Source organism: Setaria viridis, chromosome 6 (genome assembly GCF_005286985.2).
Source record: "Setaria viridis chromosome 6, Setaria_viridis_v4.0, whole genome shotgun sequence".
NCBI classification, from domain to species: domain Eukaryota; kingdom Viridiplantae; phylum Streptophyta; class Magnoliopsida; order Poales; family Poaceae; genus Setaria; species Setaria viridis.
The window spans coordinates 27,630,887-27,646,116 of NC_048268.2; the positions used below are offsets into that span (position 1 = coordinate 27,630,887).

Consider the following 15,230-nt stretch of genomic DNA (forward strand, 5'->3'; position numbering starts at 1 on the left):
AGTTGGAGGTTTCATCACCATCGAACCTAAAAGGGATGGTAGAAGGTTGTGGGTAGTGAGGCGAGGTGGCGCGGTGCAACTAGCTAGGCTATGGTGGACACATCCGATGGACGTTGTCAGAGCAAGGGAGTGGTGGGACAGAGGACGGGTGGTGGGGTGAGGCAGCAGCAAGGTGACACAACGCAGCATGGGCGGGTGGTGATGGACACTCAGTGGGCGGTGCCGAGGTGGGGCAGGGGAGCATTGGTGCGAGGGTGGGGAAGGTGGCGGTGGTGGAGCTACAAGATGGTGGGGTGCCATCGGCCAAGGGTAGGAGGAGAGAGTGGGGGTGGACATCGAGCGCTATCCTAACACCTAGGCGAACCTGGTCACCCCTAGAGCGAGGGTTAAGGTCCGCGGATAAGTTCGTTAGTATTGGAGTTGATCGGGAACAAGATGTTGTGGGATGCTTGTTCGATTAGAAACGAAAAACGACCATTATTGGGAGGTAGAAAACGTGTGTTGAGCTGAGGGAGCTACTTCCTCTACGCACGATAAAATGATCTTGTTGGTGTAAAATTGAGGTAAAACCTCAATCTTTTGTGAAACCGAAGTTCCGCCTTCCTTTGTTCGTGCATACCCGCTGGACAGGAGCTCCGATTGTTTTAGCCCCCTGGAGAATACGGACAGTGGGGATGGAACGCTCGCTCATTTGGTGGATCTGGCATGATCTGCATGCATGCGCGCCTCGCGCGTACGGTTCTGAGCTGCTCGTGCCTGGCAATTCTGGTTCTTAGCTAATGGTTTGCAGATACGAGCTACGTGGCGTGCACGTACAGGTACAGATACAGGCTGATTGTCCATCGCTTTATCAGTGTGTGACGCATGCGAGCACCCGTACGTGCTGTGGGCGTATCAGTAGAGAACTGACCTTCCAATACTTTTGTCGTGGTTAACTTTGAACCCGAGATCTGGTTATGCGCCTGCCACCATATTCTGTGGAACTGCAAACGGCTGAGGGCCGCATCACTCCTAGCTGAGTTGAGCCGCCTGTGAAAAGCGAATGCGTTGCACATGTTTGCTGTTGGGCCCTTCTTTCGCACTACCCGTACGTACTTGCAAGATTTTTGTGAGATCTACGTCGAGTAAAGAATAATGCTCCGTCAAAAGTACCAAGCTAAAAAAGGTAATCCGACGTATCAACTGAATTCGATCAGTGCAAAGTGGTGGCTAGCTGCTGGGTGCACTAAGATCCGGTATAAACTTTTCAGATCACAGCTCAAGCCTCAAGAGAGTTCAGAGTCTGCCATCATGATCTCTACCATGTAAATCAATCCAATGAATGATCCAGCATGTATTACGGGCGCACAGAACCGTTCGAGCTCCAATTCAACTACCGCATGCCAAGAAATAATAAAACCAACAAACCATGTGAAACCACGTTATCCTAGAAATTCACCCACCGGAAGCTTTGCATGCGGAGGGGATCTTTTCTTGATTTGAATTAAAAAATGCGATATCTCATGAACTGTAGGTCCGATTTCAGATCCGTTTGAAGCATGTTGACGGAAAAATGTGCCGAACAAAATGAGATTTGACAGATATATTCTAATGGTTTTTTTCAAAAATATGTAATTGCAACCATGTTGTAGTGTGAATTGCAATCATAGCTACAATATAATTGCACCTTACTTTTTAACCTAGTTATCCCTGGTCGCAACCAGTTAAAATCTAATTATTACCATGTTGCTACTAGTTACAACCAAGTTACTACTGGTTGCAACATGTTACTACCCAGTTACTATCAACCAGTTACTCCTCAAATGCAACCAAACAAAATTAGTTGCAACAAGTTACTACACAGTTGCAACTCAGTTGCTACTCTGGTTGCAATCAGATATGATAGCAACTCTGAATTGCAACTGAATCTGATTATAGAGACCAGATGCAAAACGTACACAGAGTTATAACTAGTTGCAACTCAGAAGTATATGGAGTTGCAATCAGTAATATACAGAGATGCAGCTCGTGTAAAAATAATAAAATATATCCATATTGGATCTAATTTTGTTAGGCACATTTTTTGAGTAAGATGCAGCAAATGATTTGTTAATCGGGGTTAAGGTTTAGGAGAAAATTTGTTTCAAAAAATTGAACCCACAAAAGATTCCATTCATGCATACAGTCTGGTGAGATTTGTATGCAACATGGTTGTGCATGGTAGGTGGATAATACAAATCAACTAGGACGCACACACGACATGTTTGGTTGAGTGTGCGGGTAGATCCAGCGCACCATCAGTCTAGGTGCATTCTATGTACAGGATGCACCAAGTGCATTATAGCAAAATAATATATAGAGAGAGACATCAATCCACTGGATCGTAAGTGCGTGCGCTTTAACTTGAACATGGTAAACATCATCGTCTTTAATTCTCCCGAGTGACGATGATCGATCTCATCCCGGAACGAAAAAGGCGGCTGGCCGGGAAAGCGATCAGACAAAAGCGGCAAGCTTTGCCAGATGCTCCGGCCCAGACAGCAGGATCCATCCATCCATGCCCAACGATGTGCTTGGATGGAAAGTCTCAAGAGCATGATGCGCAAGGTCAATAAGAAATTAGCAAGCAGAACCGCCTTTGTGATGACCTACAGTCGCAGATCATCACCGGCCTCCAAGGAAGATGGAGCCTGTACGTACGGTACCAGCAGAAAACAGTGTGGTTCACGAAGCTGACACGCACGGATCCAGCTTATACTCTGCACTAATGATGAATTAGGCTCCATCATTCTGAAGAGCGCAAATTGTTAAGGATTGCAAAGCAGCCAGGTCAGTCGCCCAAGCTGGAACAAGGTGGCCTCCATTTCCCCAAGTAGCCAAATAAGGCAGAGGACCAACAATAATTAAAACGCTGCCCGACCCACCTGGTGGGTCGTGGATTTCTCCTCCGTGGAAAACGAAGGGAATCGGGCCACGAAACCCTGTCACACGGGCTTCCAGATGACCAGGGAGGGGAGCATTACCCGTGGGCTTCCAGCCCCGACTTTCCAAACTAGCACTGAAGGTAAGCACAAAAGGCGCAATCTGCTCCACAAATTAAGGTTGAAATAATTTCAAATCTACTACTTTTAGGCTAAACCAATGAATTAAGATCCAGAAATTCTATGGGGCATGCTAATCCCAAATGTGATAAACTACAGTTTTCTATTTTTGGTAATTTTCTTCCATGCAACTTTTCATTCTTAGAAAGTTTTCTAAAAACGTTTCCATATAGTTTTTTACCTAATTTTTAGCACATAACTTTTTCACTTAAATTTTCAACATAAATTGACTTATCGATAGAAATTCTTCTAAATATTCTTTTTTGAAAAGCTCCTACTCATTGAACAAGTTTTCTAAAAACTTACTTATTTTCTTAAAAGCTTATGAGTACAAGTTTTCTAGGACTACTTTTTTCAGATTAATTTAATACAAAAATTCTTTGGAAATACTTCTTCAAACAAATATATTCTGCAAAAGAGTTCTTCGAATAAGTTTTTGGAATTACTGTAGAAAATTTCTTCACTAAAACACTATAATGAAGAAAGACAGAGGATGTTGAAGATAGATTTAGTTTTTAGCAATGAGCATGGTTTTAAATAGTGGGTTATGACAAATAGCGGCATCTTTTTTTCGGCCGCTAAAAGGCTATAGTGCAGCTATAGCGCACCTATGGCAAATAGAGTTTTTATAAAAAAAACCATGAAAAAACAAATAATTGATGCACAAAAGCATAGTAATTAAGAAATGTGATGAGCACACATATGTTTCCACGGCTCCGGGAGTCCATCAGCATTCCATAACTTGACATTAATCCATGATTCATGAAATCCAGATGTTTATTTATCCAAAAGACCAAATCGGCAGCAGACAGCATGGCAACAAACTTGCACAGTACCATTCTCAGATTCAGAATCAGAAGAATGACAGCTTCACAGTTGGGGGGCTGGTGATCTATGTCGACACTATGATCATCAACTTCTATGTTGGAAGATGAAGCAGACTCAGACTCATCTTTATTACCTTCAGTAATCAAATCAACTCCAAACTTCAAGCTCCAAAGAAAAAAGAACGGAGATCAGATCAGGAAGGTCGAGCCTGAAAGGAACTTGCCTGGCTGGGATTGGGACTTGTTACGTGGTTGCCTTGGTGCTGCTCACTGCTCAGAAGAGGAAGTGGACCGACGGAACCCTGATGGCCTGATCTGTTGCCCGCCTGGACGCCTGCTCGCCGCCAGTCACCAAGCTCAACCTCGCAAGCAGCACCGCAACCGTCGCCACAACTTCTTCGGAAGGGAGAAGTGGGGATTGGAGAATGACGTTTGTGTTTCACAATTTTAGGGTTTTTGAGTTGTTTTGGGCCTCTACGGGCTGCAAATTAAAGTTGCTGGCTTCACATTTTGGCATGCATACAGAAACCAGAATAGCGCCGCTAAATTGGCGCTAACGCTAAGCATTTTAGTGCTACTAAGGGCCCGATTGGTTGTCTTCCCGAGCAAGCTAGGCTCGCACCAGGGAGCCAGACCGGCAAGAGCCAGACCCTGCAGATGCAAATGCTTCATGTTTGGTTGCTTGCTCCATTCCTATCAGGTCATAGGGAGATATTGTTGGTTGCATGAATGCACACAGAATTCAAATAGGAGATGCAAGATGAGTTTGTTTGGTTGCCCGAATGCATCATGTTCAGTTACCTCTTGAATGCATAGGGTGATATTACCACTAGCATGTCCATGGGGTAAACTTACATACATTTCCAAAGTAAAAACATAATTATTATAGCTTGAACTAAAATTACTGCAGCCTCTAATAACAGCGAGAAGCCTTCTTCCTCTTAGGTTCAGCCGTAGCAGGTAGCTCTTTTGCTTCAAATTTTCTACCATAAAATGCTGCCATGACTTCTTCTTTTGTCTTGTATTTTTTTTAGAACGCTCCTCTGAAGCCGCTGACTTGAGTTAAGATAGTATCTAGTGCCTCTGTAAGGAGGAAAGAATCTAGGATGACATGCATATCCAGCATCTACTAGGTAGAATTTCCCTAGAAAAAGTGTATACAAGTGTATTAGTCCTAAAGTTTTGCAGGTTGTAACTTTATTTACCTATCGCTAAGTTAATTACCTTGTGGGACCCTTAACCCATCCTCCTGCTCAAGTGCATCCTCAAGGATAGTGGCATCATGTGTAGATCCGTCCCAACCAGCCAAGACATATGTGAATTTCAAATCAAAGTCCACTGCAGCTAGCACATTTTGAGTTGTGTAGTGTTTCCTGCCCCTAAATGATGCTTGCATCTATTTCCCCAACACAATCCTATATGGGACCCAGCAATTATTGTTACATGATATGCACCCAAGTATGCAACAATTATTATTAACTCTATGATTTATATGGATACCAACAATTATTATTAACTCTATGATTTATTCATTACCTTAAAATATGGACACCATCTTTGGCTATTTGTGATCTTAAGTGGTGTCTCATTAGATGAAGGCTTAATCATCTCATGCGTAAGTTCCCCAATAGCATAGAGCACCTTCTTGAAATATCTATGCACGGTCTCCACGGACCTCCTCCAATTTTGGTGTATAACTCTAAAACATTGGTTGTGGCTGACAACATGAAGAAACATTGCAACTTGCTCTACAACACTGCTATCTATGCTATTCTAAGCAAGTTTATATTCCTAAGCAAATTGCATAGCTGAAAGAAAGGGGCTCTTCTCATGCGAAGCATGTTTACACACTCAACATCATTACAGTTATAAATTTAATCCAGGTTTTTTTTGCCTTTCCTCATCCATAGCACTCATTGGGGCATCGGTAATCCGAGGTCGTGAAAGTTGACCCATTCTAATCCTACTCATGAAGAATGCATACATAGCAGTGACTAGAGTAGCTGCCTCTGCCTGAAGAATTACCATGCGCCTCTTGTCTTCCCAAGCCATCTATATAAATGAAAACAAGTAGCATAGCCTAAGTGTATGCACGAAAAATGATCTACTGCTATGATTAACATGAAGCACCATCACATGCATGGACAAGTTCTCATTTCAACATAAAAAATATCATTGACATGGACAAGTATGCTCAGATTAATAGGAGATGCATTATTGACATAGACAAGTATGCTCAGATTAAATAGTTAAGTCATCATTGACATGGACAAGTATGCTCAGAATTACAGGAGAGGAATCACTGACATGGACAAATGCTCATATTAACAGAACAAATAAAGCATCATTGAATAAGCTTTTCCCATCAAGCATGAATATAGCAAATCCAATAGAATTTTCATCACAGGAATAGCATCTAGAGCACCGCACAATAATATAAGCGTGACCATAAGATTTGTGAGAGGATATAGGAGGAGGGGTTAATGCTTTCTGTACTGCAACAACAGCAGGAAGCCGGTCAACCAACAGATCGGGTGGGAAGTGAGGGAGGAACAACAGATCTGTAGCCCTGCACAAAAATAGACTCGTTTTGAACCATGGCGCATATCAGAAACTATTATGAATCTACAGAAATCAAAATCCAAGGCCACAGAAGTTAGATCTTTACCTTGAAACAACCAAAGAACGCAAATCCAGGGAGGATCTACACATTTGAGATGATACAGTTAGCGAATCGATGATATTTTCACAGGATCTAGGGTTAGGTAAACAAGAACTTGAGAGAGGGGGGAAATTAGTTGCCTTGCAGCACAAATTCGCCAAGAAATCTCCGCTGCAAATCAAAGAACAGGGTGGAAAAATGGTTAGCCGTGCTTGGGGATGAAGAGGAAAAGAGAGCAAACGAATCTGAGAGGAGAGGAAAAGGCTCACCTGCTCAGTGATGGTGAAAATGGCGAGTGAGCGTGAGGAAGGAGGAGAGGTGAGGATATATAGCCGGCGAATGGTACGAAATCGGGACGGTAACCTAATCTCCCGCGCTCCTTCCCACCTGCACGCGCCGCGGTCATTTTCACTGCCCGCGTGCTCACCCACACGCCCGGCGCTGCACCGAGCGAGCCTAGCTCCAAGGAAACGAGGATTTTTACCGCACCCTAGGAGCCAGGCTCGGGGTCCCTTTTTGCACGCCACGGGCTAGGCCCACTACCAAGCCTAGGCAACCAATCACCCCAATTGCATGCCGGGAGCGTGGATGGGGAGTGATGCACCCAACCAATCACGCCCTAAATTGCGCTTTAGCAATTGTAGCTGCCATAGTGGCATAAATGACAATAGCTTAGCGTGGACTCTCTCTAGAAGCTATAGCGCCGCTAAAGTGGGGCATAAATGACAATAGCTTAGCGTGGATTCTCTCTAGAATCAACTAAGGGAACAAGGATGAAAAGGCTTCCATTGTACTACACATGTCAAAAAGATATAGAAACATATGGTATGTTTTACTAAATTTTTACTGCTTATACATTCCTTAAATAATATTCATAGCACAAGCACAAGTGTTCATATCTGTGATATATACAAAAACAAACATCTTATAAAAAAGACAATAAGATCTCGAAGCTGCACGTTCTTTTCCCTCTTCGCGCACGCTTCCTCCATCCTCTGGCTTCCGCAAAGGAAATGAAAACCACGAATTGAAATTGATGTTTTTATGCAACAGCATTCCTGATGAAAAGGTTGAAGGATTCCACCATTCCAAACGCTCACTTTGATTTCCTTTCCTCCATTTTCTTTCTTTATCCCTTCAAATTTCCTTTGATGTTCCTCGGATCCAAACAACAGGTGCCTCAAATCCTTCATTTCCATGCATGCCGAGATTCAGCTGGGCTTGGGAGTCCGCATTCCTAGGAAGTCCGTAGGGCGTGATTGGTTGCAAAGGAGGGGGCCATCTAGAATGGATGGGCTGTACCAGATGGTGGGAGACGGGATAGAGCGATACAGGGAGGTTTGTTTGGTTGCACTTTATTGTCGTCCTGAATCACGCGAGGTGGTGTTTGGTTGTACTGGTTGGATCGTTGTCGTGTATGACAAGAGACACCAGATCGTGTTTGGTACGTAGAATGGGAGGAGATCGGAGCACCCTAGTACCATATTGGTGAGGTTACCACCAATGTTCATGAACATGAGCTGTTTTGATATTACAAACGCTGATCCTACTTCCAAAGACAATTAATTACTACTAGCAGTACAATAATAACAATAAATTGTAGCATAACTATGATATGGAGCCAACTAAGTTTATTTGCCGTCTTTTTTGAACCGATAGTAGCTTCTTTGACATCTTCATCACCAGTGGACTCTAGAAAAGATGCAATTGCCTCCTCTTTAGAACTAAAACTCTTGTAGCAACAATTAGGATAACCGGTGACCTACTGATGACAGGTTACCCAATTTGCATAGACTCCAGGCTTCCTACCTCGGTACACAACATACCAAGCCATTGTGCCTTATAAAGAAAATAAAACTTGATTCAATTGCAAAGGTAGATGTATGATAAAAGAAAATGTGATATAGTAAGTGTTGGCCTCAGATTTTATTTGCATCTTCCCTTGACCTTGAGCTTGGAGCATCAGTGATAGAAGAGCAAAAGCAGACCACAAATAGTACGACAATGGCAACAGAAATAGTAGGATAGTGCCAACAGAAAGAGCAGTAACAACACATCGACAACAGCTCAGCAACAACACAACCAGAAATAAGCAACAAGTAGTACCAGGGAGGAGGACGACAACAACAATGTGACCTGCTGATGACAGGTTACCCAATTTGCATATTACCCAATTTGCAAAGGTAGATGTATGATAAAAGCAAATGTGATATACTAAGTGTTGGCCTTAGATTTTATTTTCATCTTCTCTTGACCTTGAGCTTGGAGCATCAGTGACACAAGAGCAATAGAAGACCAAAAACAGTAGCACATTGGCAACAGAAACAACAGGACTGCCAACAGAAAAAGCAGTAGCAGCACATCGACAACAGATCAGCAACATGCTAGCCAGAAATAAGTAACATGCAGTACCAGTTGCCAACAACAAAAACAACAACAACAACAACAATGTCATAGTCCCTTACAAGCTCAAGGTCATCTGATGGTACCCATCTACATTTAATTGGGCAAATATTCCAATCATCATAGGCATAGTTTCTTACCTTAAATAACATATGTTACCATCAAGGCAGAAGAAAGCAACCAACATATAGGAAAGATGAAAGAAAGATGGACTTACCAGGTAGTACAAATACAGTAGCAGTGGACAAGAACAACAACAATGTCATAGTCCCTCACAAGCTCAAGGTCATCTGATGGTACCCATCTACTTTTAATTGGGTAAATATTCCAATCATCATAGGCATAGGTTCTTACCTTGAATAACATATGTTACCATCAAGTCAGAACATGTATGCAAGATCAAAAAAAATGGTATCACCAGGTAGTCAACCAACAGGAAAGCTCAATTAACTAGAACAAAGACATGTCATCCATCACAAAGACAAGGTGCAGGTGTTCATGTTTACACACCCAACATATCCCTCCCAATCACCTCTACAAAGTGGAACCATGTGTCCTATTCTATACAAAAATATATGCAGCCTTGGATAAGCTCCAAATGGTGTCTCTACCCTCACCATTAGTGGTTAGTGCTAACCCAAAATGTCAGACTATAGCATAGGCAAGCAAAATATCAGATGGCAGTCCTTAAGCACCTAGAGGAAGTTGGCTTGGCTCAGGTAGGTCCTAAGCCAAAGGATCCTATGGGCTTCACTCATCTGAACAAAGCATAGGCCTTCTGCTTTGTTCTTCAGCAAGTACACAAGTGCAAACATCAGGGCCTCCTGTGAGTACCCAGGACAGGACATGACACAACCATAAAGATCCTCATGGACCTCATTGTGCTGAGGAGCCTTGAGGGCATCTGCAACAGAGGCAACAACAACAGTCATACCATGCATCAACTGGTATTCTTCCTCACACAACTTCCTCCTTTTACCACCTCTTCCTTCCTTATCATCAGAACCCTTAGAGGTGTCCAGCCCATTGGAGGCTGCATTTTGCTTACCAAAATCATCCTCATTCCCATCTAAATTAATTGTCTCTGATCTAACATCTCCCCCCTCAAGGTGGCCAAGGTTAGTTGGTACACCTAAAGGTTCATTGGAACCCATGGCAAACCTACCAGTAGCCTGACTAGATCCAAAAATGGCCTCCATTTGGACATAGTTCTCAATTGAGGTGTTCAAGAACTTGGCATCAGCAGGATGATCCTAGTTGGGCAAAGAGATGGTGCAATAGTTAGAGAAAAGGGTAATTATTAAACATAACAGTTAGATATATTTAAGTTGTGGCCTAACCTTAGTGTGCCCTATTAGATGCTCCTCCTCAAGGACTATCATATGATGCTCCTCGTTCCAGAGAGCACCACTGAGATCCTTGAGCCTAGCAATCTTAACCCACTTCTGCCGCTATTTGCGCAAGTGGTTATAAATTTGGTTGGTGGTGACATTGACTTCAGCAAAATTAGAAACCATCCTAGCAACTTGCCTAACATGCACTTCCTTGAAGCCTTTGTCAGTTTTGACCCCTTGCCCAACTAGATCATGAAACCTCCTAAGTATGAAGGCTGACTGAACACTGGTCCATTGCATTGGCCCTCCAGGCTAGGCTCCATTGGGTGGAGGGGCTGCTGGGTTCCCTTCCTCCACAGCAGCCACCCCACCCTTAGCCCGTGCCTCATTGGCAACACCAACAACTTTCTCACCCATCACAGCCATGTCCTAACCATAATAGCATTAGAAAAAGAAACACCAAAATACTTAGGAATCAAACAGCAAAGAAAATACTGCATGCAAACATTATACCATGCATATTGTTCATGATTGCAGGTACACATCATAGCAAAGTACCATAGGTCTCAGAACAAATTACAAATTCATCAATGCTACTGAACAGTACATGAACTCCAAGTACTTCAGTGGAATTAAACTCTAGAAGATCCCCTATTCTGCCACATTTGTGCAGCCCATGCATCCCTCTGTTGTGCCCAAGTTCCATTGTCAGGACTATGTTCTGGCTCAGGGGGAGTATCAGTGGAGTTAGGAGTCCAAGCAGCTTCAGTGGGGACATGTTCATCTTGTCCATGCCTAAGTATCCAATTGTGCAGAATACAACAGGCAAGAACCAACTTCACTTGGGTTTTGTAAGGATGGAAAGGCTTTTTATCAAGGATTCTGAATCTATTCTTTAGAGCACCAAAGGCCCTCTCTACTGTCACTCTAAGAGAAGAATGCCTCAGGTTAAACAACTCTCTTTGGTTTTGTGGCCTATTAGAACCAAACTCCCTCAAGTGGTACCTTGTACCACAATATGGCGGCAGGAACCCAGGCCTAGCTGCATATCCAACATCCACAAGATAGAATTTTTCTAGACAATGTAATAAATGGAGATGGTTTATCAGTTTAGTGCGTGCAATTTGTTGGCATGTGTATATGTGAGTTATGGTACCTTGTGGGACTGTAAGGCCATCTGCCCTTTCAAGAGCATCTGATAAATTTAGAGCATCATATGCAGATCCCTCCCAACCAGCAAGCACATATGTGAACCTGAGATCAAAGTCCACTGCTGCCAGTACATTCTGAGTGATGGTGTGCTTCCTGCCTCTAAAGGCAGCTTGCATCTTCAAAGAAACTCTAGCTAAGACATGTGTCCCATCAATTGCTCCTATGCAATCCTAAAACTAAATAGCCATATTAACATGTTACTACCATATGGGTAAGGTCAGTTGGTTTGCAATTAGGAAAGGGCCACCAACCTTAAAATATGGGTTCCATCTCCTGCTGCCAAGGATCCTAGGATGGACACTAGTGGATGGTGGAACAATCAACTTATTTCTCAACTCACCAATTGCATACAAGACTTGATGAAAGAACCTACTGATAGTTTCAGATGACCTCCTAAATGTCATGTTAATGACCCTGAACCTTTGGTTGTGTCCAACTACATGCAAGAACATTGCAACTTGTTCTTCAACAATGGCATGGATGCTATCCATAACCAACTCCCTAGATCGAAAAAAAGGTGCCCTCCTCATCCTTACTAGGTTGACACAATGGACATCATTAGATTCATAAATGAATCTGAGGTTGCTATTCCTCTCTCTGTCCCTCTCTTCCATGGGTCCATAGGTAATAGATCGAGCATCCTCACTTCTCCTTTTAAACCACATGAAAAACCATGCAGCAACAGCAGCAACAAGAGCAGCCGCAGCCCGGCGCCTACCTTGCAAGTCCATGTCTAAGAATACAATGCAGTGTTCATTAGAGCTCAGTAGAAGAACTTGGGGTCATGTTGTTAAGCAAGCAAACATTCTGAAGTACATGTTATCCTAGACGCGGCTGCCACACCCGAAGGTGCTCCTCCGACGGCAAGGATTCATCATCGACCTAGGCACTTTGCTCAGCTCAGTACTACGGGCGTGATTAGTTGCAAAGGAGTAAGCCATGGTTCAAGGACACAAAGAATCAGATCGACAAAGATACATGACAACCATAGATCCGCATAAGAAACAACATAGGGTTCATCAAAACCATAAATGCAGATGCAGAACAACCATAGATCCGTATCAGAAACAACCTAGGGTTCATTGACACCAAGCAAGATGTACTGTCGCAGCACCAGTGGAGGCACAGGGTGCCGCCGGAGGACCTCGACCCACCGGGAGGATGGTACAAGAACAAAAAAAAAATCAGATCGACCTCTATATGTGACAACCATAGATCTGCATCACAAAGTACCTAGGGTTCATCACAACCATAAATCCAGATACAGAACAACAAAAGGAGCGCACGGATCTGAGAGAAGAAGAACCTAGGGTTCATCGACACCAACCAAAATAAGACGAATCGACAGATCAGCGGGGGAGAGGGGATGAAGCAGCGTAAGAGGAGGAGGAGATGTACCGTCGCAGCACCAGCGGGGGCACAGGGCGCCACCGGAGTACCGCGATCCACAAGCGAACCGAGGTCGAATAGGAGGAGGAAGAGGAGAAGGCACACCAGGGAGGAGGGGAGCGAAGACAGTGGTGGGAGGATGGAAGGTCACCGTAAGCCTCCCGCGCCTTTAGCCCCGGGACGACGCCATCTCCCGTGCTCCGCCAAAAAATTCCCACCAGCATCGCTCCATCCCGGCTCGCGAGCGAAGGAGCCCTCTAGGCGGATGGGCCGATGCGGGATGGAATGGGAGAAAGGAACGGGGCGGTGCGGCGTTTCGATTCCGAAAGGCCAACCGAACACACGAGAGTGGACGGGAAGGTTCGGGGTCATGCAGCGGACGGTGCCCTCCCAGCTACCAATCACGCCCGTAGCGAAGAGCTTGCCCGATACTCCACAACCACATCTTGGCCGGGGAAACTAGCAACTTCGCGCGCGAGCGGCGGAAAATTCCATCCGACCGATCGGCGCCGATCAGCGCAGCGAGGACGATGTACAGTAAGATCCCGGACCGCCGCCATCGCCTCATCCACTCCGCAGGCAATGGCTTCATAATCGGTGGCGCATGCGGCGCCGCCTACCACTTCGTCACGGGCCTCCACGGCTCGGCTGGCGCCACCCGGGACGTCCTCAAGAACGCACCCCGCCCCGACAGCTGAAGGCCGCCTGCTCGGCCGTGCTGTGCGCCGTGGACACGGCATTGCCCCTCGCGCGCCGGAGGGAGGACTCCTGGAACCGCATCGCTGTCAGCGCCACCGCGCTGGCCTTGCTCGACGCCCGCTGGGGCGGCACCCGTGGCGCCCCGCTGTCCGCGCTCGCCGGCGCCGTGGCCGTCGCGGCGCCCTGGGGCATCGCTTGGTACATCTCGGAGTGGCACAGCCGCCTCGTCTGCCGTAGAGTTGCCTGGATGTACTATGATCTGCCGAGGCCGACGGTTCCAGAGCCTCCGAAGGCCTCCATTGAGTACAGGTGAGAAGGAAAGGCTGAGGATTTACGTTAGATGTTGCTCGTGATCCCCCAAATTACATCACTATAGGATTGATCCCCTTTTGCTGAATGTGGGTATTGCTATGTGCTTACTTAGAAAAGGTGTGTCATTTCCTACGTGTAATAATAATATTGTGGTGATTATCGACACAAACCTTGAGAATTGAGATTCATATACTAGTCAGCTGTTTAAGACACACAAGCGTTTATGTTTCTCCTTCAACGCCTCCTCCTAAAGAACAGGCATCCGAAACTGGGGCACTGCTTAGTCGATGTTAGGCCAAGGCAAGCTTAGAGCTTGTTTGTTTTCCTCCTATGAATTATGGTTCAAGGATATATAGTAGAGTAAAAATCATCATGGAATTACAGATAATCTGAAATAACCTATCAAGACTAGCTTATTTCAGATTATTTTACCGTAATGCTCATGACCCATAATTCAGCTAGTTTATAATCTCAAACGCCCGACCCGGAGTGAGGGCCACCTGTCACCTCTTTCACTGTGATTGGACAGGCGGCCTCTTGAGAACCCTGATGCGCGACCGGACCAACATGGCTTCTTGGTGTGCTGCCCTCCATGGAGCGTACAACATGCAACAATGCTTGCTGTAGTGAAGGTACATAAGACACTACTCACTACTAGCTAGATACACAACAATCCATGAGAGTTCTATTTGAAGTGGCTGACGGGATTGCAGTGTTTAGTACTTTTTATTAACTACTCACCGATGGTGTTGTACTATAACATAGATCTTTCCCCAAGCGTACGTAAAGATGCATTAGTGACCAATATTTACGGAGCAACAATCACTGATTGTCAGTCATTCGACGCAAACTGTCGTTACAGTGCACTCCACACTTCGTGTTTGAGAGCAGCATCGTCCTACGTCTTGTGCCCCTGCCAGACTGTGAACTCTCCTATTGAACCTAACCTTTGATCCATCTATAACCCTGATTTCAACCCCAACCCTAAACCTCACCGGAGAAGGTGAGGAGTTCATGGGACAAGAAGGGAGCATGAATGTTCAAGAAAATCCTGGAGTACAATATAAGTAATCTGATAGATTATTTACGCCACCTTCACATGCCACCAAAGTTAATCAACATTTTCTTGTGTGTCCTCTTCTCTCATTCCCTGAGAGCCTTTTAATACTTCCTCAGCCGAAACTCTTGTAGTATAATATATGGTCAGCTCCTAAGTTGAAGGAGACAGGACTGTGACCTGACGAAGATAATGGAAAAGTTGGTAGCTCCGGCACTCACGTTTGGATGGTTACCAACTCTAACCCTTCCAAAA

The 15,230-nt window shown here is 44.8% G+C and overlaps 1 protein-coding gene across 1 annotated transcript; it reads right to left on the reverse strand.

Moving 5' to 3' along the window:
- Positions 1-10,938: 10,938 nt before the first annotated feature.
- On the reverse strand, positions 10,939-12,249 carry LOC140223236 (protein ALP1-like). The gene is made up of 3 exons (XM_072294766.1): positions 11,770-12,249; positions 11,463-11,688; positions 10,939-11,381 (listed from the first exon to the last, which is right to left on the reverse strand). Exons 1-3 carry the CDS (start codon positions 12,247-12,249, stop codon positions 10,939-10,941), a joined length of 1,149 nt encoding a protein of 382 aa, XP_072150867.1.
- Positions 12,250-15,230: the final 2,981 nt, after the last annotated feature.